The sequence below is a fragment of the Dasypus novemcinctus genome, chromosome 3, assembly GCF_030445035.2.
Source record: "Dasypus novemcinctus isolate mDasNov1 chromosome 3, mDasNov1.1.hap2, whole genome shotgun sequence".
NCBI lineage: Eukaryota > Metazoa > Chordata > Mammalia > Cingulata > Dasypodidae > Dasypus > Dasypus novemcinctus.
Genome location: NC_080675.1, coordinates 116,259,095 through 116,283,407, shown reverse-complemented (window position 1 = coordinate 116,283,407; position 24,313 = coordinate 116,259,095). Strand labels below are relative to the sequence as shown.

Sequence of the window (24,313 nt, the reverse complement as noted above, 5' to 3'; positions counted from 1 at the left end):
GTAATTTGTTACAGCAGCAATAGAAAACCAATTTAGCCCCCTTTCGCAGTATCATGTACATTTGGGCCTTGGTTGCCCATTCAGCCTAGTTCAGTATTTGCCTTTTCAAAGTCCTGTTTACCTTTTGGTTAACCAGACTCTAGCCACACAGAGAATTTCAAGGTTGAGGGAGAGCTATCATCAGCTTGACAACTGAAAGAGGTAAGATTTTTGCCGAAGCCTGGATTGGTCAGGAGCCCCCCCACCCCCAGCCCATCCTCTCCCTCCTCTCATCACTCCCATTGAGCCCAGTCATCCCAGTGGTGTAGGTCCAGCTGAACATGCAAGAATGGCAGGCCTCTTTTCCACTGGCACTGTCAGTTCTGGACTGTTTCACAGACATTACGCTCTGAATGGGTCCACAGCCTCCTAGCTTTGAACTCCTGGTCAGAGCGCTCCTACTCCACCTGCTGTTGCTGGTGTTAAAAGGGAATGAGATTAACAAGAAGGGCCCTATATGCTAGCCCAGGACAAAGGATGCTCCAAAACTTTGTCCTCCATCTTCCTATCCTGGCCTTAAAGGCCGTCCACAATGTGGCCCCAACCTACCCATCCAGTCTCAGTGCTCACCACAATCATTCAGTCGTTCAGCAAACATTTGCTGAGTACCTGCTAGATGTTGGGCACTGGGTTGGCACCAGGGAAAGTTCTCCCCTCAAGAAGCTCACATACTCTGGCATTTTAGACCTTCAAATAGATGATGATACCATGAAGGCAACTAACTCCACCTGGAAGGGCTAAGGAAGGTTTTGACAGGACACTGTAATTAGTCGTTTTTTAGTGGCTGAGGAGTTTACCTATTGAGGAAGGGCTGGAAAGGGCACATGGGGCAGAGGAATCCTAAAAGAGTTCAGTGAAAGAAAAAAGTTCAGTGTAGATAACACATGGAGTGTTTGGAGTGGAGGAGCCTGAAGAGGATCTCGTGTCCCAAGGAAAGAAATATGTACTTTATCCTTTAGATCACCATGCAGGTCCCAGTGGAGGTGGGTGTTTTTCTTTGCTTCTTGACTGAATTGGGGACATTTTATATTTGGTCAAAAAATAAACTTTTCCACATAGCTTTGTTTTTTTCCTATAAAATTCATGGCCATTATGAAAAGTTCAGACAAGTTATCTAAGAATAAAAAATATCCTACCACACAAGGATTACCACAGCTAATACATTGATATGTTTATTCCCAGACTTTGCCTAATCATATATATGTATAAATATGTATGTTTACAAAGATATAGTCATTTGTCTATATTATTCTGCAAACTGCTTGAAAATGTAACAGTTATCATACACACTATATCTACTTCTGTAGTAATAGAGATCTATATTGATTTTCATGCCCTCCTAGTCTTTCATTATATGAATGTACATACTTTTTCTACCCAATCCTGTATTAGGGATATATCCGGTTTTTTACAATCACTATCCACACATTGTGAAACTGAGTGCCAGAGACTTTGTACCAAGTGACACACCTTCTGATAGAACAGAGTGTCCTCACTTCCCCACATCCTGTGCAAACTGGTTATTTATGAAAAGACTTTGTGTTTGAAAGGTAGTTAGGCTAAACAGTTTTTCACGTGTTTATTTTTTTAAAGATTTATTTATTTATTTTTCTCCCTCCCCACCTGGTGTCTGTTCTCTGTGTCTATTTGCTGCGTATTCTTTGTCCGCTTCTGTTGTTGTCAGTGGCATGGGAATCTGTGTTTCTTTTGGTTGCAGTCATCTTGGGTCAGCTCTCTGTGTGGGCGGCGCCATTCTTAGGCTGCACTTTGTTTCGCACTGGGCGGCTCTCCTTACAGGGTGCACTCCTTGCGCATGGGGCTCCCCTATGCAGGGACACCCTGGCGTGGCACAGCACTCCTTGCCGGCAGCACCACACAGGTCAGGGAGGCCCGGGGTTTGAACTGTGGACCTCCCATGTGGTAGACGGACGCCCTAACCACTGGGCCAAGTCCGCTTCCCTCAAGTTTTTATTAATCATTTATATTTCCTTTTCTGTGACCTGTTCATGGTTTTATCAGGCTAGGTCCTTGGTGGGAACAGACTGCCTGATCAAGCAGAAAATTAGTTAAGGTAAATACTATGGGTTACGCAAAATGCTACCATTTGCTAGGTAAGGCCACATGGGTTAATTTCATCATCCTTTCAACTTTTCTGTTCGATTGAAGTTTTTTCAAAATAAAAGGTTAGGAGGAAGAGGCCCCTGAAGGGGCAGAAGCCAAAGAGGGTGCAGAGAGTGACTGCAGCCCCGCCTCCTCCCCTTTGAGGACCTGGTTCCTCTCTCAGAAGGAGGATGGGGCCGCCACCTGGATATTCTCTGCCAACTTAGAGGAGCTGGCGGCAGGGGGAGCGAAATCCACTCCTTCCTGCTTCTTCCAGGCGTAGGTCGCTGGGCAGAACGGGCGCCTGGAGTCTGCTGCCCCTGCAGAGTTCCTCTGGCCCTAGGCCGGCAGCGCGGCTGCCCTGGGCAGCCTCACGCCCCCCTGGACAGCGGCTGTCCACCAGCCAGTGCCCCGACGGCCTCCCTGGAGACCCACTACCAGGTTTAGATGGAGCAGAATAGCCTACTGATTTCCGTCTTGCTTCTTAAAATGAAATGGAGTATACAAGGTGGAGATTAAAATTGGTGACTACATACAATTGACAATACAGACGTTCAGCATAGGTTCTGAGAGGGTGACTTTCTTTGAGTTAACCTGGAGGATATGCACGAACAGGAGAACAAACAGGAAGGACTGTTTTGTAAGTGCTCATGTGTCGGAAATGAAACTGGAAGGCATCCTAGAGTCCATCAACAGCATCAAGTCCCGGTTAAGTAAATTAGTCCTGCTCAAACTCCGCTTTGAGCCCTTGAAGCTGGAAAGGAAACTATACCAGGGAAGCGGTCTTGGCCCAGTGGTTAGGGCTTCTCTCTACCACATGGGAAGTCCGCAGTTCAAACCCCTGGGTCCCTTGACCTGTGTGGAGCTGGCCCACGTGCAGTGCTGATGCCTGCAAGTAGTGCCCTGCTGCGTAGGGGAGCACCATGTGCAGGGAGTACGCCCTGTAAGGAGAGCCAACCAGCGTAAAAGAAAGTTCAACGTGCCCAAGAATGGTGCCACACACACGGAGAGCTGACTCAACAAAAAGAAACACAGATTCTTGTGCCACTGACAACAGCCGAAGCAGACAAAGAAGAACAATCGCAGCAAAATAGACACAGAGAACAGACAACTGGGGCAGGGGGAGGGGAGAGAAATTAAGAAAAAGAAAAAGAAAAATACCAGAAGTAACTTTGATAGTCGATTTCTGATCCATGATTAATTTAGTGGTCATGGAGATGGTATCAGCCACTCAAGTTTATATGCTAGTCTATTTGAAGATAAGTGGAAAAAATTTGAGACTCCAGACTAACATTGGTAAAAAGAGGCTGGAAAATACAACAAACTGTCACAAAGTCATTAGGAATTTCTTCCAATTTGTTTTCAAGTATTATCTTGTGTGAGCAAGTGTAATTTAAATGTGAAAGGCAAGCCTTCACTTTTGTCTGTGCAATAATCTTATTGATTCAATAGTATTTATGTGTGTAAGAGAAATCATTTGCTGAGTTTAGTTATAATTGAATGAGGCCATATTAGTAACTGCATTTATCCCCCAAGGGCAATGGCAAAGATCAATAAGGAAGGATGGTCCAATAATGAGCCCTTGATACTGATGACTGTGCTTAGGAGCCTGTATGCCTGAAATATGAACTAGGCCTAGAGCCACAAGGTGCCTAAGAGTTACCTCCTGAGAACCTCCATGTTGCTCAAATGTGGCCACTCTCTAAGCCAAACTCAGCATGTAAATGCACTACATTCCCCTCAGCTTGGGACATGACTCCTGGGGAAGAGCCTCCCTGGCACTGAGGGATGACTACCAAGCACCAGCTGGTGATGTAAATAGAAAAAGACCTTGAATAAAAGGGTCAACTCAGACCAGCAAAATATCTCAGCCAACATGTAGGATTATGGGTTAAAAACTGCTCTTTTGCCTTGAATGAAAGCGGGAAATGGCAAAGACAAATGAGTTTATATGGCTAAGAGTCTTCAAAAAGAGTCAGGAGGTCATCAGAGGAGTTACACTTACTCAGTCCTCAGGAGGACCCCAGAAACAGCCAAAGTGTATACAACCCCAGGTACTGGTTCTCCTGAGGGCTACAGAGGCCCACAGGAATATGGCCATGGCAGATAGCTCTGGAGCTTAGTACCATGTCAGTGGGCCCTACTTTGCAATTTGTGTCCCTTAGTATGATGGTGTTGGACTCAGATGTGACCTTTCTACTCATGCCTCTTCTGTCACTTTTACTGAACCTTTGGTTGGTGCTAGCATTGGTGTATACTTAGGGTATTTGAATCTCTGGACTGTCCATGTGCCAGCTGGGCCCTGATCCTCAGCAGAGTTGCAACTCCTACTCTCTGGTTCGTTGGATTTATGTAGGTCAGCTAACAGGGAGGTGGTGATGGTCAATCACCACACCAGGGAACTGAGAGTGCCTACAACTGCAAGCAGGAGAATTGCATCCATCATCCATGTGGAATCCATGCCCCCTCTTGATATAGAGGTGAAGTAGACATCACCATCCCGGGGCCCACAGAATGGAGAATAAAACATGGATTAGAGAGGACTTACTGATATTCTACTATAAAACTTTTGTAACTACTAGTAGAAGAAATTGTATCATTGATGGGGACAAAGTGACCACAGTAGTTGCTGAGGGCAGGGAGTGGGAAGAAGAGATATGATGAGGGGGCATTTTGGGGAATTTGGAGTTGTCCTAAATGATATTGCAGTGTCAGATGGACTATACCAGGGGAGAGTGTGAACTACAGAGTAAACTATTATCTACGTGGTGCAGCAGTGCTCCAAAATGTGTTCACCGAGTGCGATAAGTATGCTACAGTGATGGGGGAGGTTGTTAGTGTGGGAGGAGTGGGGTGGAGAGATGGGGTTTGAATGGGAACCTCTTATGTTTTTTATAATGTAACCTTTTTTGTGATTTATGTATCTTCAAAAAAATACAATTTACAAAAATGATGGGGGTAGGGGGTGTGGGTTATGTGGGAACCTCTTATTTTCTTTTAATATAACAGTCTATGTGATCTACTAACTTTAATAAAAATTTAAAAAAACAATGTATCTTCAGTTCATCTGAAGAGTAGGTCTTTGTAGAGGATGTTTATGTAAACTAGAGGAAAGAACTTTGGAGACATCTTTCTTTAGACCAGACAAGTACTTAGTTTTATCAAAATTAATTAGATTATCATTCAATATTCAATAAATGAAATTGTTCCTGTGTGCTAAAAAAAAAACCCTGCATTTTCCCAAGTTTGAAAAAATTTAGATAAATGAACATTGCTCCTAATTGCAACACCAATCTGTTTTTAAAAGTTTTTCTTTCCTAAAAGTTTCTTTGTAAGTGTAGCAATTAAAACTAATCACAAAAGTTTGAATATGTTAAGATATAACTCGTCTGAGAATTACTTCATTATGGATTGAATACAGATTTGGAAGACAAAGGCTCAACTTTTCTCTGTCTACATAAGCACCTTTCCTATAATGTCAATAGCATAGTTTTGAGAAATAATAACATCTTTGAGAGTTTTATAATCAAATTATTTCAATGTAAAATGTCAGCAAAAATATGTTTATATACTTAGCCTATTTTCCAAAAAGCTCACATTTTGAAAATTATTTAAAAGTACAAAGTCATATTTTTCATATTAAAATTAGGACAGATTTTCTATCAGAAGTGAAGAACATGGTCAAATATTTCTCAGTCTCCAAATGAATTCAGATATTCTGTCTAAATAAACAAATACATATATTCACACATGTTTTCTTTTAGTGCTTTTGAAGTTTCATTTTTCAATGTTTAAATCATTTATCCATTAATACTTATTTTGGTATAAGCATGTTTTCAATATATGCTTTATTTATTTTTTAGTCAACTCTATCTTTGGTATCATGACCTGTTTTCTTAGGAAAACATTTCTTGGGAGCAGCATAGAGAATGGGCTGGAGTAGGACAGGACCAGGTGGCAGACAAGAGTTCAAAAGAATGTGATCTGAAGAAGTCTCTGAGGGGAGAGACCATCATTTTTCATTTCCATTCAGGTCAATCAACATTTATTGAAAAACCTACTGTGTTCCAGATACTGGGTTTAGGACAAAAGGTGAAGAAGACACATCCCCGTTTTCAAGTGGGGGTGATAAACACATACATTTTTAAAAATAGGTTTTTCAAAATTTTTTTAGAGCAGATTTAGCTTTACAGAAACTTGCACCGAAAGTAGAGTTCCCCCCCCAAAAAAAAGAGAGTTCCCATTCCTCTCCCCACCTCCACATTTTCTTCTATTATTAACATCTTGCATTAGTGTATATTTGTTACAATTGATGAACCAGTATTGACATAGCTAATTTATTGCTTTATCTGATTTAATAATCTTACTTACCCGTCTGTATTTCTTGTCCTATGGTGAGTTCTAAAAGGCTACGGGTAGCACCTGTCTTACTTACTGCCATACCCCAAAGCCTAATATAGGACCTGGTTAAATGATGGCATGAAAATTAGAAAATCTAGGGGATCAGGAGGCATGTAAGACTACAGGCAAGGGCAGATGGCTTTTACAAAAACCTCTAGGCCCCACATGAAATTTTCATCAGTCAGAGCAGGGCTGTGGTCCCTTCACAATGAAAATCTCCCTAGACTTGGTCTCTACAACGGCTTAATACATCATTCTGTAATACTGAAATTCACAGTTTGGCCCTTTTGTTAATAAGACCTAAGTAAGTTATTAGGAAGTCCTTGAGAGAAACAGCTGAATAACATTACCAAAAAAGCCTGAATCCAATTCAGAGCTTTGAAAAGTTTTTCAGTATCTTTCAAGCCATTTAAATATTTTCTCCCACTCACACAGTTCTGGGCTTTTGCAACAAGTAGTTTCCTTTAGAGGCATCATGGCCCTCACTTGAAATTATAGGTGGAGAAATTAGCTTGGTTTTAATTTTTTTTATCCAGGAGTTCTACAAGGTCATGTGAGTTTCAGCTGAATACAAGATGTGGGCACAGAACCCAAGATCACTTAGTAGATGAGACTCCGGTGAGTCGTAGATTTTTGACCACCAGAAGTACTGATGTACTTCCTGTTGTTGTTTTGTTTTGATTTTACTCCTGAGTTTCTGGACCAGATTTCCATCAGAGCAGCCAAGACTGTCCACGTTATTGATACAAAAGTGTTTTTACTGTAAAGTTCTGCCTTCTGAATTCACACTCATCAGTTAGCGCTGTGAAGCTGACAAGCTCACAGGAGCCAGTCAAATGCAGGCATCACCAGGTCTAGGCAAATTCCTCAGAATCTACCTTTCCTATCTAATTCAGTTGGAGTGAAATCTAGCGATTCAATGGAACATAACCTCATAAATCTCCTACAAGTGGTGTGGAAAACAGGGATCTTCTTTTTAAATAACTGTCCCCAGATTGAGCATTGCCACTATAATTAATAGCCCTGAGCCCTGGGATCCCTTTAAATCCCCATGAACTGTACTCACAACCTTGGATGGTTAGAAATGTAGCTTCTTTCTCTTTCAAGGGTTTTCTTTATCATTAGATTATGTTCTCATACTTCTACCAAGATGCAGTGGTTAGGGGAGTGCTGGCCCTTTAATGGGAGAGCAGGGGAGGGGCTAGGACTCTTAAAGCCAGGGGCAGCAAATTGGCCTGGCCTAGGCTGCCATGGCTACACTGAGCAGAAAGGTCAGCGCCAGGCAGGCGGTGGGTGTCAGCAACAAGGTGGCTTGGTGAAAGCCCCTCACTGTGCACAGACGATGGCTGCTGGTGTCTGTGTGGGATGTGTTTCTTCTCCAACCACTTGACCCTCGTTTCTGCCCTTGGCAAGGCCTCCCCCTAGAGCTGGGCTGGTGTGGTTTGAGAGTCTCGCTTCGCTTCAGCACTTCCTGAAGAGGGGCTTACCTCTGGGTATCTTCCAGGTTTACCTTCTCAAGGGTGACAGTGCTCTGTCCCTGGTGGAAACGGCCATGGAGGAAGTCCACCACCCTGCCACGATGAAATGCCTTGAAGGTATCACCAAGGGGGCCCTGGTGTCTTGATAAAGGGCACGGGGTGCAGAGGTGTGCTGGCACGGACATGGGTTTGGGTGTCCAGAAGAGTTGGGAGTGATTCCAAATCTTCCTCCACTTACTAGCTACTTTACTACCTCACCCTGAGCAACTGGGAGCACTTTTCTGGGCCTTGATTTCCTTGTCTATATGATGAAGACATTGATGACAGCCTCATAGAGTTATTATGATAGTTACATGAATTTATAAATGTTAAGTATTTGGCACAGAGAACAGTTAAATTACAGTGAGTCAGGGCAGCTGAACTTGGTCGATTAGAGACTACAGAAAGGACTATTAGATGAGAGAGAGAAGGTGGAAAGCCTGTGGGGTTCTTAATGAGGATACTGAAGAGGGGAATTGGAAAGTGAAGGTATTTGGCACCTGCCGGTTCTGTTTAGCGGGGGATGGTTTAGAGCATCTTGCAGAAGAGAGGCTAAGCTGAACCCAGAGAGCAGGAAGTGGTGTTTGAAGGGTGCTGGAGAAGACTGAGGAACAGAAGTGGCGCTGAGAAGCAGCCCTCTAGATGAAATGCCTCACACCTAAGCCCCACCTTATTTCCTTAACAAACCAAGCGCCAGGCCAGTCCTATGGCCCCCTGGCTCCTGAGGAGGAGCTGTGGGCTGCCTCCCAACCAGAGGAAGAGGAAGAAAATGAAGAAGAGAAAGAGGTGGAGGAGGAGGAGGAGGAAGAGGAGGATCTGGATCCAGATGCAGCCCCGGAGCCAGAGGAGCAAGTTGAAGAGGAGGAAGTGAAAGAGCTCGGGCCTCCAGCTGTGCTCAATGCTGTCCATAACACCCCGGTACCATGGCGGGAGTTGGGGTTGGGGGAGGTGTAGGGTCAGGAGGTGTCCTGAACGCGTGTGCTCATGGCCTATCACCAAATATCCCTCTCCTACCCTCCTCCCCTAAGACAGGTTCTCTATTCACACTTTCTCAGGCTTCAACCTGAGTAGGCACTCTTTCTTTCCTTTCTTCTTTTCTCCTGTCTCCCACTTGGATTCTGATGCTGTCCTCACCTTAGAACCAGGTTCTAGCAGGGCTGTGCATTGCCCATTTGTAGCGGCCCTGCTACTTGGGGCTGAAAGTGAGTCATCTTTGCCTGCTCTGGGCCCCCCGTGTATCAGCAGTCCACTCCTGATATTTCTTCCTTTGGATTCCCACCCCCAATGGTGAGAAAAGGACTCCCATGTGGAAAGGTGGCTCATACCTCCTTTAACCTACTTCTGAGATGCAGTCTAGCTTCCTCCTAGGGGAAGGAGATGGGATCCTGGCCCAGAGGACTTTGCGTATGAAGGAGACCCAGGTTGCTGCTTTCCTGGGTATTGGAAATAGCTGGTCTGGTTGCGCTCTTACTCCCTCCATGGACACAGGTGTGGCTGGAAGACACCATCGGAGCCCATTCCAGTCTGAGTTTCCCTCCCTGTTTCAGAGAGGACTTCCAGGCTCCCCTGGAATCAAAACCCCTGGTGTGCTGGGGAAGTCACCGGCCTCCCTGCATTTTCTGTGGCAGGTGAGTTTGATTCATTCTCCATCCTGTGAGAAGGTGACTGGGTACTGAATAAGATTCCATGCCTGAGCGTGCTAAGTGGTCCTTATTTCTGTTATGGTCAGTCTGCTCTTAAGTTTGCTTTGGGAGGTGGGGGTAGCCCCTGCATGTAAAGGAGCTTGTAAATGACAGTTGGTAAGCCAAGTTAGGGGCATGGATGGACAGCTTAATAAGTGGTACTGGGACAACTGGCTATTTAATATGAAAAAAAGACTAAACTAGATTCCTACTCCTACCTTACAAAATATTCCAGTAGATGAGCAGCACTGAGTTTAGGGTTAGAAATGGACCTGTCCTTCAATTAACTGCGTAATGGAATATGGCCTGGGATTAGGGGGATTCAAACACCAAGAAATCCTGCAGGATGAACTTGAAGGGAACTACAGCTTTGAGACCTTCCGATGAGCACTGCCTCAGTGGCTGAAGACACAAGAGCCTGAGAGAAGACTATTAGAGGAGAGGGAGGGGCATCTATAGCAGGAGAAGCACAACCCCCACATTTGGCAGGGACTACACAGGTGTTCCCTAGGAGGTGACAAACCCTGTGGGAAACAAGGATGGGAACCACAGTCTGATACCCTCACAGCTGGCCTAAGGGACCCCCCACCCCCCAAATGGCAAAATGTCGGGTGAGATTCTTGAGGGAGAAGGCAGGTGAGACTAGAGGCCGGAAAGGAACTGAGTTTTAGCAGCAAGAGGAGCAGCATTCCATTAGTAGAGATGACTCTTTCAGACCTCATAAATTCCTCTCTTAGACCCTGGACTACCTGTCGCCAATCCCTTTCCGGTCTACGTTTCCCAACACCAACTCTTCAGCGCGGCACTTTGGACCTCGACTGCCCTCACTAGACCCATCCCTCTTCTACAGCCCACTGACCTCGTGGCCCCCTAAGTTCAGGTACTGGTTCAGGGTGCCAGGGTGCCAGGAACTCCAGTGTCCAGGACAGGCTGAGTTACGTATTCCCTGGAGGCCCCAGCAGGTAGTAGCTGAAGCGGAGTGGGGACCATTCTATTAACTGCCGCAGAAAAATACTTAAAGAATTTTAGTAGCAGAAGCCTGAGCTATGGGTCCAATTCCTTCTCCCCTCACAGATGAAGGAATATAGGCCAGGGAAATTAAAAAACTTATTTGAAGTCAGCCCACATGTCAGAATGGAGACTAGAACTTTAAACTCCTGATAACTAGGCTGACAGCTTTCCACTGTGGCAGCAAGATTTCCTGCAACCAGGAAAATATATCTTGGAGGGGAATGTGAACCCCACCGAGCCTGGATTTAGATGCTTTATGGGGTTGACTCTGCGGAGGCACATAAGCAGATAGGGTTCCCTTAAATGTCCAGCGCAGGTTCTCAGAGGGCTGAATGAATTTGAGGGTAGTTGAGAGTTTCCTTTCATCCAGCCTAAGATTCTCTTTAAGTCTTCCCAGTCATCTGACCAAGCTCCACCCTCAGCACCAACGGCTCTTGCAGCAGCAGCAGCAGCAGCAGGGTCATACACCGAGGTAAAGCCTAATGGAGGAGGCTGGTTGAGGAGCGCCTGTCTGGGTGCTGGGTTTTCCCCTGGGAGCCGCCAACTACCCCTAGAGCCCCTGCACAATTAAGACTCATACTCTTGTCCACCTCTGCACTCTGTCCCATCCTTCCCAGAGAGCCCTGCTCCCTGCTCACCACTCCTTGGGGAGTTAACTGTGGCAAGAGCAGGTAGGTCTAAAGGGGATGCTCCTCCTGGCTTGAAGTCCCCCAGCCAAGAAGCCTTGGTCGCAGCAGCCAGACCCCTATGCCAACCTGATGACCCAAAAAGAGAAGGACTGGGTGATAAAAGTGCAGATGGTTCAGCTGCAGAGTGAGAATCCCCGTCTGGATGACTATTACTACCAGGTGAGCCCCTAGGGTGCTCCTCCCAGCCTCTGTCTTGGGGTCATTTGGGCCTCTCTGGTCTTCCTTCCTGAGAGGCTCGTGGAGGTCATGTCCCTTCAGGTGTGAGAGGCAGATATATAGGATGGGACCCCCATTCTAACGTTGACCTCCCAATCTCATTCCCCCTATTCTCCTACAATACAGCCAAATGGGATTATTTACTATTCTCTAAGCATACCCTGAAGTTTCATCTCCATCATTTTGCTGAGATTTTCCCCTATTTATATGGAATTTCCCTCCTTTGTACTCTTTTGTGGGTCTCACAAATGTTTTGTAAAAAATATTCCTTTACTTGTCTCTCGTTATGATCTAAAACACAGGATCCTAAAAAGTGAGACTCAATTTGTTCAATAGAACAAATGTAAACACGTTAACTCATTTTTCCCCCCTGCTTTCTACTTCCCCTTTATTCATGGAGCATAAGTCACCTTTTCCACGGGTTTTTAGGTTGTATAGGCTGTTTCACTTCAGTCTCCATGGTCCCCACCTTTATTTTCTTCCCATTTACATCTTCCCTTTTCACCAAGCTTCAAATACCCTTTATCTGCTGGGATCACTGAAAGTGAAAAAGTTAATTTTGTCCTCTTGTCTCGTCTGCTGTTGCCCTTAAATGAAGGGACCTTACTCAGGTCCTTGTTTGAATTGCAGTCAGTGACTTCATTTTAGCTGGGGAGTCTTCCGCTTTTTGAAGGTATTAGAGTTGCTGAGCAAATCCACAGAAGTGTAAACCTGACATTGAGAGGACAATTGACAAATCTATTTCTGTTCTCAAGCTGCTGATGTTCTTCATATCATCAGCTAAGTTTGGTTTTAGAAAGCACAGGTAGAATTAAAAAAAAAAAAGGTGGGGGGAGTTGGTGGTATGTGATGTATGTGTGTACTTGGAAATGAGGAATGACAGGAAGGTTGCAAAGGTTAGAAGGGGTTTGCTTTCTGGTCCTCCACTTTGCATCCTGCCGTGTCCTCATATCTGGTGGTGAAATCTAGCTTTTTAAGTCTTGGGGTGGGAAACCTAAGACAGGTGACACGGGCTCCATGGTGTTTAAACTGCTTTAGAATGACTGCTGGAAGGGCCTAAGCCCCTAAGTAAAGATCATTTCTGGAATTAATGTTGTAGGAAAGGGTGTGATGAGAGGTTGCATTTAAGAGTCTTAATTCTAAGTTCAGATGATATGTTTGCTTTCTTATTCCATGGACTCAGGAATATTATCAGAAACTAGAGAGGAATCAGGCAGATGAAGAGCTTCTTGGGCGAAGGAGCAGGGTTGAGTCTCTCAAGCTGGTCACCCCTTACATTCAGAAGGCAGAGACTTATGAGTCAGGTAGGACTTGGGCTGCACTGCTGGGTTGGGCTGGACATCTGGGTGGGCAGTGTGTGGAAACGGGAGGGGATTATACCTAGCCTGACTTCTTTCATGCAGTGGTTCGAATTGAGGGTTCCCTGGGCCAGGTAGCAGTATCAACGTGTTTTAGCCCTCGTCGAGCTATTGACGCTGTACCCCATGGAACCCAAGAGCAGGTAGGGTCATTATTTTCCCAGAGCCTTTCTTCTGTCACCTATTTGGAGGAAAGTTCTGGAGCACTTATGTTGCAGTTCAGATTATGACCTGAGTGTGAGGAAGGAGAAGACCAATTAGACTTTGTGTCTAGCCCTTCCAGTTCAACTGGTCCTTGCTTGAGGCCCTGCACCCCTGCCCTGAAGGTGAGACAATGGCTGGGATTCTTTTCTCCTAGGATACAGGAGCAGCAAATAGTCAGAGGCTTCGGGTTTTATACCAGATTGAGAAGGTAAGCTATCAGCTCATCAGGAATAAGCTCCTAACTTAGCCCGGAGAATGGGATATGGTTCAAATTTTCCCTTTTTTCTCATCCCCAAATTCCCAGATGTTCCTTCAGTTACTGGAGCTAGAGGAGGGCCAAAAGGATGGGTTACCACAGCCCTGCATCTCAGAGCAGCAGAGCAAGCAGGTTGAGAAGCTCTTCCAGGCCTTGAAGATCCAGGAGCAGAATAACTTGGAGTGAGTGTGGGAAGGCCACACTCCCTGGGCACAGGAAGGAAGACTAAGCAAAGATGTTAGCTTTGCTTCTGCCCCTCTTCTCTGGCAGGTAGCTCTCTTCTCTATGCAGAACTCTAAATGCTCTCCCCTTTCCCTTGTAGGGAGGTGGCAGATGGCTTCCTGCAGGTGCTCTCCATGAGGAAGGGGAAAGTCCTAGTGGCTCGGCTGCTCCCCTTCTTGCCCCAGGGTCGGGCTGTTAGCCTGCTTCTGAGTATCACTCATCATCTGCCCTTCCTGGTCCGGAGGGATGTGGTTGATCAGGTACCGAGGCACTGAAAGGAGAAGAGGATGATTTCATGGATGGATTAGCGATCTCTTCTCCCCTCCACTCCCTACCTTGAGAGGTGCCAGAGAAGGAACTGGGTAGTGGAGGAGTTGTAGAACAGACTATTATAGGAACAGTTGATTTTATTCAGGCATGATGAGCAAAAGAAAACAGTATATAGCTGCACAGGTGTGAGTGCTGCTGAGGTTTAAGAAGAGAAGGACTCTGAGTATTGAGCCCCATATCTACTTTTAGGCATTCTAGAACAAGTGGGTGTTGGAGGGCTTGGTGTTAGGGATGGAGAGACAGGAGTGCTGATGGGCCTAGTAAGTTACCTGACCAGAAAGATGGCAAAGACAAGGCAACAAGGGAAGGGGTTGGAGTCAAGGTAGGATGTGATGAAGCTGTAGTGCAGGTTGAGAGAACTGATTATTGGACTTTATTGCAGGCCTTACAAATGTTGTTCAAACCTCTGGGGAAATGTATCAGTCACTTGACCTTCCATGAACTCCTCCAAGGACTTCAGGGACTACTTCTGATACCACCTGGCTCCTCAGAGCGTCCAGTCACTGTGGTCCTCCAGAATCAGGTAATGTATACTAGGAGGCTTTTCCTTCCATAGATGGCTTCCAGGTGGTATCACTGGTAAGCAATGAGTAAGGAGTATTCTCACCTCTCCACAAATCTTACCCTTTCAGTGCTTCTCAGCTTCTAGTGAAGTACTAGGCTCACCTGGATACCTTATTTAACACAGGTTCTTGGTTCCACCACCAGAGACTTACAAGGGCCTCACCCCAGCCCTACTGAATGGATTTGATTTTCTAACAAGCTTCCTGATGCTGCTGCTGGTGTGTGGCTCACACTTTGACTAGCATCACTCTAGCAAAGAGGTCGCCAGACTTTTTGATTGTGTACCACTTTGAAGACAGCAGAGCCAGAGTAGCATTGAATGGCTAGGGTGAACCAATTTTATCCTGAACTCTATATCACTTGCAGTTTGGAATATCTTTGCTCTATGCCCTGCTGAGTCATGGGGAGCAGCTGGTATCACTGGATTCTTCTCTAGAGGAACTCAACAGTGAGCATACAGCTTGGTAAGACCATAAAGGCCTTGGTAAATACTATTCCAGTATCCCTGAGATGTGTAGGCTGAGCCAGATGAGAGTGTATTCAAGTATGGGGAAAGGAGGTTGGGCAGAGAAAGGAGAAACAGGGTTGTAGCTGTCTTGCTTTTTTCTATGCCTTGGAGTATCGTTTTCCTGTGGGAGGTAGTGTAACACAGTAATTAAAGGAATAAACTTTAGAGTCAAACAGACCTAGATTTTAATTGTCAATTACTAGCAGTATAACTTTTGGGCTAGTTACTTCACTTTGCCTGTTTTCTCATCTATAAACTAGAGATGATGGTATCAACCCATTAGATTTCTTAAGTGTAAAAAAGAAGGAAGATGCATAAAGCTCTAAGCATTGCCTGGTGCATATAGCTAGCTGCACCAGAGGTGGGGAGGGTGACCTTTTGCCTTATGTGTCAATTTCCTGCATAAATACTAAAGGCTACTTAGGGAAGTACGCCTGCATTACTCAACCTTGATGTATTTCTTTTCTACTCTCCAGGACAGACATGGTGGTTCTGATTGCCTGGGAGATAGCCCAAATGCCTACATGCTCCCTGGCAGAACCCTTAGCCTTCCCCAGCAACCTTCTTCCCCTGTTCTGTCATCATGTGGACAAACAGTTGGTACAGCAGCTGGAGGCCAGGATGGAGTAATGGTCCCTTGTTACCTGCCTGTTCTAAATTGTCACCTGCCTTTTTTTTTTTTTTTAAACTGAGTGTGGGGGATAAACTGCATATAGAAGTAGTCCTAGAAACTCTAGCATTTAGTGAATAAGCAGTCTGGCCCAAGTTAGGGCCTTGCGGACGGTTTCTTCAGACAAACCTTTTACTTTATTCCCAGTTCCCTTGGTCACTTATCATGCTAAGCTCTTTGAGGACAATAATTAATTTGAGAAACCGAATTGTTTGCTCATCTATTCATTCAAGAAATAAGAGGGCCAACTATTCTGACACAAAAATGAACAATATGGGGGTCATCTCTGTCCTCAGGACTTACCCTTTCTGCTGGAGTCAGATTTTAACCAAATCACACACAACTTTAAAAATGAAATCATTTTTAGTTAACACCTTTTCTTTTTGTAGGCTTACCTGGAACTACTGATCTGGTTGTTCTGGAATATGCATATGAGAAACTTTATTAGACCCTAGCTGTATAGGTTGTATGTACAGGGATTCAGAAAAAGTGTCAAACGCTAAGTTCTTATGCACTGATATATATTGGAGGACCCTGCCCCAAGCATTTTCATATCCTTCTTCAAAATCCTGAATGTGTCTAAAAGGAAGGCATGCATAAAAAGGTATAATTAAAAACAACAGAATTTTGTGTTGAAATGTTTGTAAATTAAGAGCTATAATGAAGGCCATCTGCTGATTTATGTGTGAATGACTAGTATAAAGGGACAAGGCCTTAGGGGGGAGGGGAGGACAGGGGGGGAAACACACACACCCTAGCTGAGCAAAAAGGATTGGCTATAGACTTCTCCCTTGGGATAGAAAATGTTTGGTTTCATTTTTTAAAGATTTATTTTTGTATTTCTCTCCCCTTCCCCACCCCAAGTTGTCTGCTCTTTGTCCATTCGCTGTATGTTCTTCTGTGTCCACTCCCATCCTCTTCAGTGGCCCAGGAATCCGTGTCTCTTTGTTGAGTCATCTTTTTTGTTGTTGTTGCTCCTGGTTTTTAAAATTTTTAAATTTCTCTCCCCTTCCCCCCCCCCCCCGCCCAGTTGTCTGTTCTCTGTCCATTTTGCTGCGTGCTCTTTTGTCCACTTCTGTTGTCAGCGGCAGGGGAATCTGTTTCTTTTTGTTGCGTCATCTTGTTGTATCAGCTCTCCGTATGTGCAGCACCATTCTTGGGCAGGCTGTACTTTCCTTCATGCTGGGCGGCTCTCCTTACGGGGCACACTCCTTGCGCATGGGGTTCCCCTACGCGGGGACATTCCTATGTGGCAGGGCACTCCTTGCACGCATCAGCACTGTGCATGGGCCAGCTCGACATGGGTCATGGAGGCCGGGGGTTTGAACCATGGACCTCCCATGTGGTAGACAGACATCCTAACCACTGGGCCAAGTCCGCTTCTCTGCTGAGTCATCTTGCTGCATCAGCTCTCCGTGGGTGTGGCACCACTCCTGGGCAGGCTGGACTTTCATTCGCACTGGATGGCTCTCCTCACAGAGTGCACTCCTTGCATGTGGGGTTCCCGTACGCGGGGGACACCCGGCGTGGCAAAGCACTCCCTGCAGGCCTCAGCACTGCGCATGGGCCAGCTCCACACTGGTCAAGGAGGTCCTGGGTTTGAACTGCAGACCTCCCATGTGGTAGGCGGATGCTCTATCCATTAGCCAACTCCACTTCTCTGGTTTCAATTTTGACAAGGTCACATTCTTCAACAAACACTGGAGTGCCTTTATGAACTAGGTACTGTTTTAGGCACTAGGGTTTTAGGCAGAAGGGTAACAATGATAAACAACACGAAGTCCCTGCTCTCTTGAGTTTGGAGAGGGGCTGACACAAAATAACAGGTAGTGGTGTTATGGTGAAAACAGAACTGGGTGATGACAAAATGACTGGAGAGGAGGAGATTTTAGATTGACCAGTCCAGAAAGGTCTCTCAAGGGTGATTACAGGTAAGCTGAGATGAATAAGCAGCCAGTAATGGCAACATGTGGGGAGAAGTATTTCTTGTAGAGGCACTAGTATGCACAAATTCCCCAAAGTGAAATCGAACTTAGTCTGTCCCAGGAAAACACATAGAACGGGGTTAGTTGTGCAATCATAGGAAATCTCCAGAGGTGGTTTTGGTGGATTGATGGAAGTAGCACTCATTGGAGGGGGTAAAGTGAGAATGCAGATAGGAGGCAAGTTGGAATTTTGCTAAAAGGGAAGCAAACTTGGCAGTAGGTGGTGATTGACGTGGGTTAATATTTCTTTTAAGATGGGGAATTTACAGCATGTTTGTCATTCTAGTGAAGGCACCCCAATAAAGAAGAAAGCGACTGTAGGAAAAAAATGACTTTACAAAAAAAAATATCCGAGAAAACGAGGGTGGGAACTAAAGCACAAAGGGAGGAATGGACCTTTGATAAGGTGTATCACGCCATCTGATAAAAGTTTAAAAAGTATGGGTAAGAAAAGTACAGCTATTTGGTGACCTGTCCAAAATGACTACCCTACACTTCTCTCAATCCCCTTTGCTCCCTTCCCTCTCTTGGATCATACTTCCCAGAGAGAACTAGTTAATGAAACTGGAGTTTTGTCATCTCTATTCCTTACCTACACTATCTTCTTGCCTATTAAAATGAATATCACAAGCCTGAAGGCCTGCCCGAGGCTGCTCAGCAAACCTTCTGGTATTAGGATAGCTGGGCGCAGAGCGGTTCTAGGACCACGCGGATTTCGCTTTGTTATAGTCAATGCCGGAAATTACGGTGGCTGGATGGGTGAGGCGGGTTTGCCAGCTTAGCTATTGCGATAGTTTAGACAAGAACCTTGGAAGATCCAAATTAGAGTAGTGGCAGTGAAGATAGAGACTACATAGTTCCTGAAGATTTCACTTCCTAACCTGGTTAACGGCTTTGGAGGGAGTACTTCACGCCTTGTTCCCTTGAACCAAACTTCGTTGGTGGTTACTACCCACATCCCGGGGACGGGAGAGTAACACAACAGTCACGAGGCAGCGCGTGAACACAACTACTGCACATGCTCAGGAGCGATTTCCGGAGCTTGCGGCCAGGTTCTGGGTGGGTCCGCCAGTGATAAGCGGAAAGAGGGGCCGGACCAAGATGGCTGCAAAGGAGGGGGCCGGAAGTGCTGCTACCGCCGGCGGTAGCCGTCAAGCTGCAGCTATGGAGCAGATTCTGCCCGTGTTGTTGGTGCCGATATCCGCCGAATCTACGGCGCGACTGGGATCGCGGGCTCAACTGCATAGAGACCAGGAGGTTCTGGGGAGCGTGACGGCTGCGGGCAGCCTTCAAGTGCTTTCCTTGGCCCCAGGCGGCCGCGGTGGGGGCGGCTGCTGCCTCGAAGGTCCTTTCCAGCAGTAAGTGCTGTGGAAGGGCGGGGCGGGGGGAGCACTCGGGACCTTAGTTCAGCTGGCCGCTCCCCGAGGAGTCACTCCGATGCCCTCCTCCTGGCACAGGGTTGGCGGGAGAGGAGTGACGGCTGTGGAAACGCAGCTGAGGCGAGCCCGGTCCCCTCTCGGAACCTGTTCCAGGGGCCTGGAGCCGAGCGCTCGCCTTGTTCCTTCTCTGCACCCCATCTTTGGCGTTGCATGTGGACCGAGGTCTTGTCCCGCTCCACCGCTAGCCTGACTTAACCCAGAACCGGCTCCTGCTTAGGCACTTATTCATTCAACATGGGTTGAGTAATCGCTTCTGGATGGTGCATCATACCCAATTTATTCTTTCAGTTAACAAAGGTAAAGGTGCCAGCTGTGGATTATCTCTAATCTGAGTCGTTCTGTTACATGCTTCTTGTCATTGAAACAAATAGTTCTTTTGTTCACATGTAGGCTTTTTTTTTCCTTTCAAGAACCTATTCCAAGTTGTCCATTCACTTACTATTCATTTATTCAGCGTATTTGTTAAGCACCTCATGTTAGCTAGAAGCAGTGCCTGAAAAACTGAATAAAATTCTTACCCGTAAAGGACTCACATAAATTGGGGAGACGGAACAAGCACAATTACAACATAATAACTATAACTCTTGATCGATCCAGAACTCAGTTTACATCACAGAGCTTGAAAGTTCCTTCTGAGTATTTAACTGAACTCTTTTTAATAAGAAAACATTTTAGAAACCATCTCCCCTTTAAGACTTTGTGTAGCCAAAAGGTGTCTTACTTTAGAGTCTCCAGGTCCTTTAACAGTGCCTGATAATTAGTAAAAGTTCATTTGTTAGATCAATGAATACTTTAACCTATTCTGTTTGTCTACCTTATTCCTCATCTTTAGTTGCTAGGAAGAGAAATCTCGGTTTAGGAGAATTTAGTTTATTCATCTGTATAAGGTAAAGATATAAAGAAAGGACTGGGATAGAGAAAGAAAAGCAGCAGAAGAGTTCTTTGTTTGGGAACCTAATGGAGAAGATAAGATATACACACATGAAATACGGGGATGCATAGGTTCCTGCATGAAATTAGAGAAAAGATCCAAGGAGGGCTTTAAAATTTTTTAAAAACTGAGTTGAATTTTAATTCAAGTAAAATACTTCATAGGATAATAATAAAGGCAAGTATAGTATTCAAAGTTTACTTCCTACTTTTTTCAAAGTATGTACTGCCCTGTTTATATTATTGAAATCATTGTACATTCTGTATAATGTCTTTTCATTGAAAATTTTCTGTCTCTCCATGTGGAAGTATAGCTGTAATAGATTTGAAAAAAAAAAGTATTCAAATTTGCAGTAAAAGTAGGAGTACATGGAAAACCAATGATCCTTCTCCATCCTAAAGACTGTGGTGGAGTCCTTGTAGAAATGGAGCAAGCCTGAATTATAATTGACAGAACTAAATTCATTGAGCTGAAAAATCCTTAGAAAATATCATTAAAATATACTATGGCATTGAGTTTTGGACTGCTGCCATCACTTCAGAGTTAAAAAGTGAATGACTTGGGAAGCAGATTTGGCCCATCGGATAGGGCGTCCACATGGGAGGTCCAAGGTTCAAACCCCGGGCCTCCTGACCCGTTTGGTAAGCTGGCCCACAGGCACTGCTGATGCATGCAAGGAGTGCTGTGCCATGCAGGGGTGTACCCCGCGTAGGGGAGCCCCACACGCAAGGAGTGTGCCACATAAGGAGAGCCGCCCAGCGTGAGAAAAGGGAAGGCTGCCCAGGAATGCCGCCGCACACACAGCTGACACAGCAAGATGATGCCAACAAAACAAGACACAGATTCTGTTTGCCACTAACAAGAATAATACAAGTGGACACAGAAGAACACACAGTGAATGGACAGAGAAGACAACTGGGGGGCGGGGAAGGCAAGAGAAATAAAATCTTAAAAAAAAGTGAATGACTGGGAATTGATGTGGCTCAAGCAGTTGAGCACCTGCTTCCTGCATGGGAGGTCCCAGGTTTGGTTCTCAGTGCCTCCTAAAAACAAAAAAAAAAAAACAAACAGCAAGCAAACAAATGAAAAAACCAAGTCAGGGGAGCCGATGTGGCTCAATGGCTGAGGGCCGGCTTCCCACATACCAGGTCCTGGGTTCAATCTTCGGCCCTAGTACCTAAAAGAAAAAAGAAAAAAAAAAAAGTGAACGACAGAAAGAGATGAAAATAATAATGAATGAATAAATATATGTATGTATGTATTGAACACAAACATTTGTAAATTCTGGATTTTTGCTCTAATTTGGAGAAACCTTGATTATAAAATATTTATATAATTATGATTTTTTAATGGTGTTACAGTAGTCTGCCTTTTAGATGTATCTTAATTGTTTAAAAAACTTTTTCCATACCTTACATTTAGGTTGTTTGCAAGATTTTCAAATGTGAACGGTCAGGACTGAGTGTTCATGAAAAATCATCAGTCCAGATACAAAGACAGGCACGTAAATGTGTCAGTCTTTTTCTCTATGAAAAAGATGTAATAGCTCTAAGTCCAGGTTTTTGTTGTTGCTGTTGTTTGTTTTTTGGATATAAAACCTACTACTTGGGCTGTTTCTTCTGTAAAAAAGGGAAGCTTTAAAGAAGGTGAAACTTTATCAGCATCCTAGCCTCATGTCATTTCATTGCACTGTTTTCAGATTTGGGACACTTTGGTTTTATTTTTAAAATTTAATTTAATTATTTAATTTGAAGATGTAATATTATTAGTATATTTCTGTCTTTATTAGCCAGTGCTGGTATTTTGACATTTACATTACTTTAAAAATTCTAAAAGCACACTTTCCAATACAGTAGCCATTAGATATATGTGGCTATTAAAACTAAATAAAATTAAAAATTCAGTTCTTCAATTCTAGTATCCACATTTCAAGTGCTTAATAAGTACATATTGGCTGTTGGCTACTATATTGTAAAACTCAGATATAGAACTGTTCCCTCATTGCAGAAAATTCTCTTGGGCAGAGCTGTTTTATAAAGAAATATTTTGAGTGTTCAAGTACTATTCACAGTCTATAAATGCAAATGATCACTTTTTAAAAAAAGTATTTGAAAGCATTTAAGTTAATAAAAACCTGTTTTGTTTATTGTGAGGACCACCTCAAATAACCAATAGATGTATATATATTTTTTAATTAAAAAAAAATTTTTTTTATTTCTCTCCCCTTCTTCCCGCCCCCCCCCAGTTGTCTGTTCTCTGTGTCCATTTGCTGCATGTTCCTTGTCCGCTTCTGTTGCTGTCAGCGGCACAGATATCTGTGTTTCTCTTTTGTTGTGTCATCTTGTGTCAGCTCTCCATGTGTGTGCGGCGCCATTCCTGGGCAGGCTGCACTTTCCTTCGTGCTGGGCAGCTTTCCTTATGGGGCGCATTCCTTGCACGTGGGGCTCCCCTACATGGGGACACTCCTGCTTGGGGACACCCCTGCGTGGCACGGCACTCCTTGCATGCATCAGCACTGCGCATGGCCAGCTCCACACGGGTCAAGGAGGCCCGGGGTTTGAACCACGGACCTCCCATGCGGTAGACAGACGCCCTAACCACTGGGCCAAGTCTGCTTCCCTAAATGCATATTTGATTGCCGATTATTTCCCTTGATCGTGACAGTGCCTTTAAATATCATCAGTCAGAGGAGTTAAGATGAAGGAGGCTTTGTTTCTTGCTCCATCCCCTCTTTCTTTTCACCACCCACTTCTATACTCTTGTGTTGAAATGGAGAGGATAGAGGGAAGAAAATGAGGAAGGAGAAAGTAAAGTAGGAGGAAAGTCTTAGAGTGGTTTACAATCTCTTAAATTAGAATGTAGAATTAATGCTACCAGATGAACTAAAAGAGTCGTTCTTTATTGGTTCTACCCTTCTACCCTGACCATATCGTGGATGAATATTATTGTTATACAATATCATAAATAATCCAACCTTATTTTTCCTTAGCTTTCTCTGGGAGAATTCTCATAACAGCAGCATACCAACAGACAAGCCCAAATTGCTCACTCTTAGTGAAAGTTATGAACTATTCATCTATGAATTTAATTTGAAAGATGGAAGATGTGATGCAGCCATTTTATATAGCTGTACTGGGGAGACATTACAGAAGCTCATCAAAGATCACAGTATCAGTAAGTATCTACAAGTGATCTTTCAACATGTTTAAATTTGTGACATTGCTATATAATTTTTATATATTTCACGAAAATTATCGTGGAGGTGAAAGCAGAGAGGGCAGTTTTTCTAGATCTGCATTGTCTAATATAGTACCCAGATGGAACTAGCTAGATGGAACTACTGAGCACTTGAAATGTGGTTAGTTTGAATTAAGATATACTTTTAAGTATAAACTACATACCATATATGAACCCAGGACCTCGTACATGGGAAACAGGTGCTCAACCTCTAAGCTACAGTTGCTCCCCCTACCATATTTTGAAGACTTTCCATTGAAAAATAAAAACTCATTAATAATTTTTTGTTGTAATTATATGTTGAAATGATATTTTGATATAATGAGCTAAATAATGTATATTATCAAAATTAATTTCACCTTTTTCTTTTTACTTTTTTTCAGTGCAGCTACTAGAAAATTTAAAATTACATTTGTGGCTCACATGATATTTCTCTTTGGCAGTGCTGACCTAGACTGGTTATAGAATGCTTGACTCTGTCCCAACCGGATGGCTACAGAGAGCAGAATCAGAGTACTCAGGCCTCTTTTTTATTTTATTTTATTTTATTTTATTTATTTTTTTTTTTTTTAAAGATTTATTTTTATTTATTTAATTCCCCTCCCCTCCCCCGGTTGTCTGTTTTCTGTGTCTTTTTGCTGCGTCTTGTTTCTTGTTTCTTTGTCCGCTTCTGTTGTCGTCAGCGGCACGGGAAGTGTGGGCGTCGCCATTCCTGGGCAGGCTGCTCCCTCCTTCGCGCTGGGCGGCTCTCCTTATGGGTGCACTCCTTGCACGTGGGGCTCCCCTACGCGGGGGACACCCTACGTGGCGCGGCACTCCTTGCGCGCATCAGCACTGCGCATGGGCCAGCTCCACGCGGGTCAAGGAGGCCCGGGGCTTGAACCGCGGGCCTCCCATGTGGTAGACGGACGCCCTAACCACTGGGCCAAAGTCCGTTTCCCTCTTTTTTATTTT

The 24,313-nt window shown here is 44.5% G+C and overlaps 2 protein-coding genes across 7 annotated transcripts in view; both read left to right on the top strand.

Annotated features, from left to right (window-relative positions):
• Positions 1-146: 146 nt before the first annotated feature.
• On the top strand, positions 147-15,870 carry PATL2 (PAT1 homolog 2). Its single transcript, XM_023591233.3, has 15 exons — positions 147-201; positions 8,045-8,135; positions 8,749-8,975; positions 9,605-9,685; positions 10,477-10,619; positions 11,139-11,222; positions 11,457-11,598; positions 12,839-12,959; positions 13,059-13,156; positions 13,372-13,425; positions 13,522-13,655; positions 13,796-13,955; positions 14,408-14,548; positions 14,956-15,053; positions 15,574-15,870. Exons 2-15 carry the CDS (start codon positions 8,093-8,095, stop codon positions 15,725-15,727), a joined length of 1,680 nt encoding a protein of 559 aa, XP_023447001.1. The 5' UTR covers positions 147-201; positions 8,045-8,092; the 3' UTR covers positions 15,728-15,870.
• A 2,639-nt stretch (positions 15,871-18,509) lies between these two features.
• The window catches only part of SPG11 (SPG11 vesicle trafficking associated, spatacsin), an 88,238-nt gene continuing 82,434 nt past the window's right edge, over positions 18,510-24,313 (top strand). For 3 of the 6 annotated variants that reach the window (XM_004466758.5, XM_058294094.2, XM_071214175.1), the window contains exons 1-2: positions 18,510-19,110; positions 23,112-23,296. In XM_004466758.5, the coding sequence (XP_004466815.1) occupies positions 18,854-19,110; positions 23,112-23,296 (442 nt within the window). In that variant the 5' untranslated portion in view covers positions 18,510-18,853. The remainder of the gene's footprint in view (positions 19,111-23,111; positions 23,297-24,313) is intronic. The other 3 variants (XM_058294091.2, XM_071214176.1, XM_071214177.1) reach the window with 3 other exon arrangements.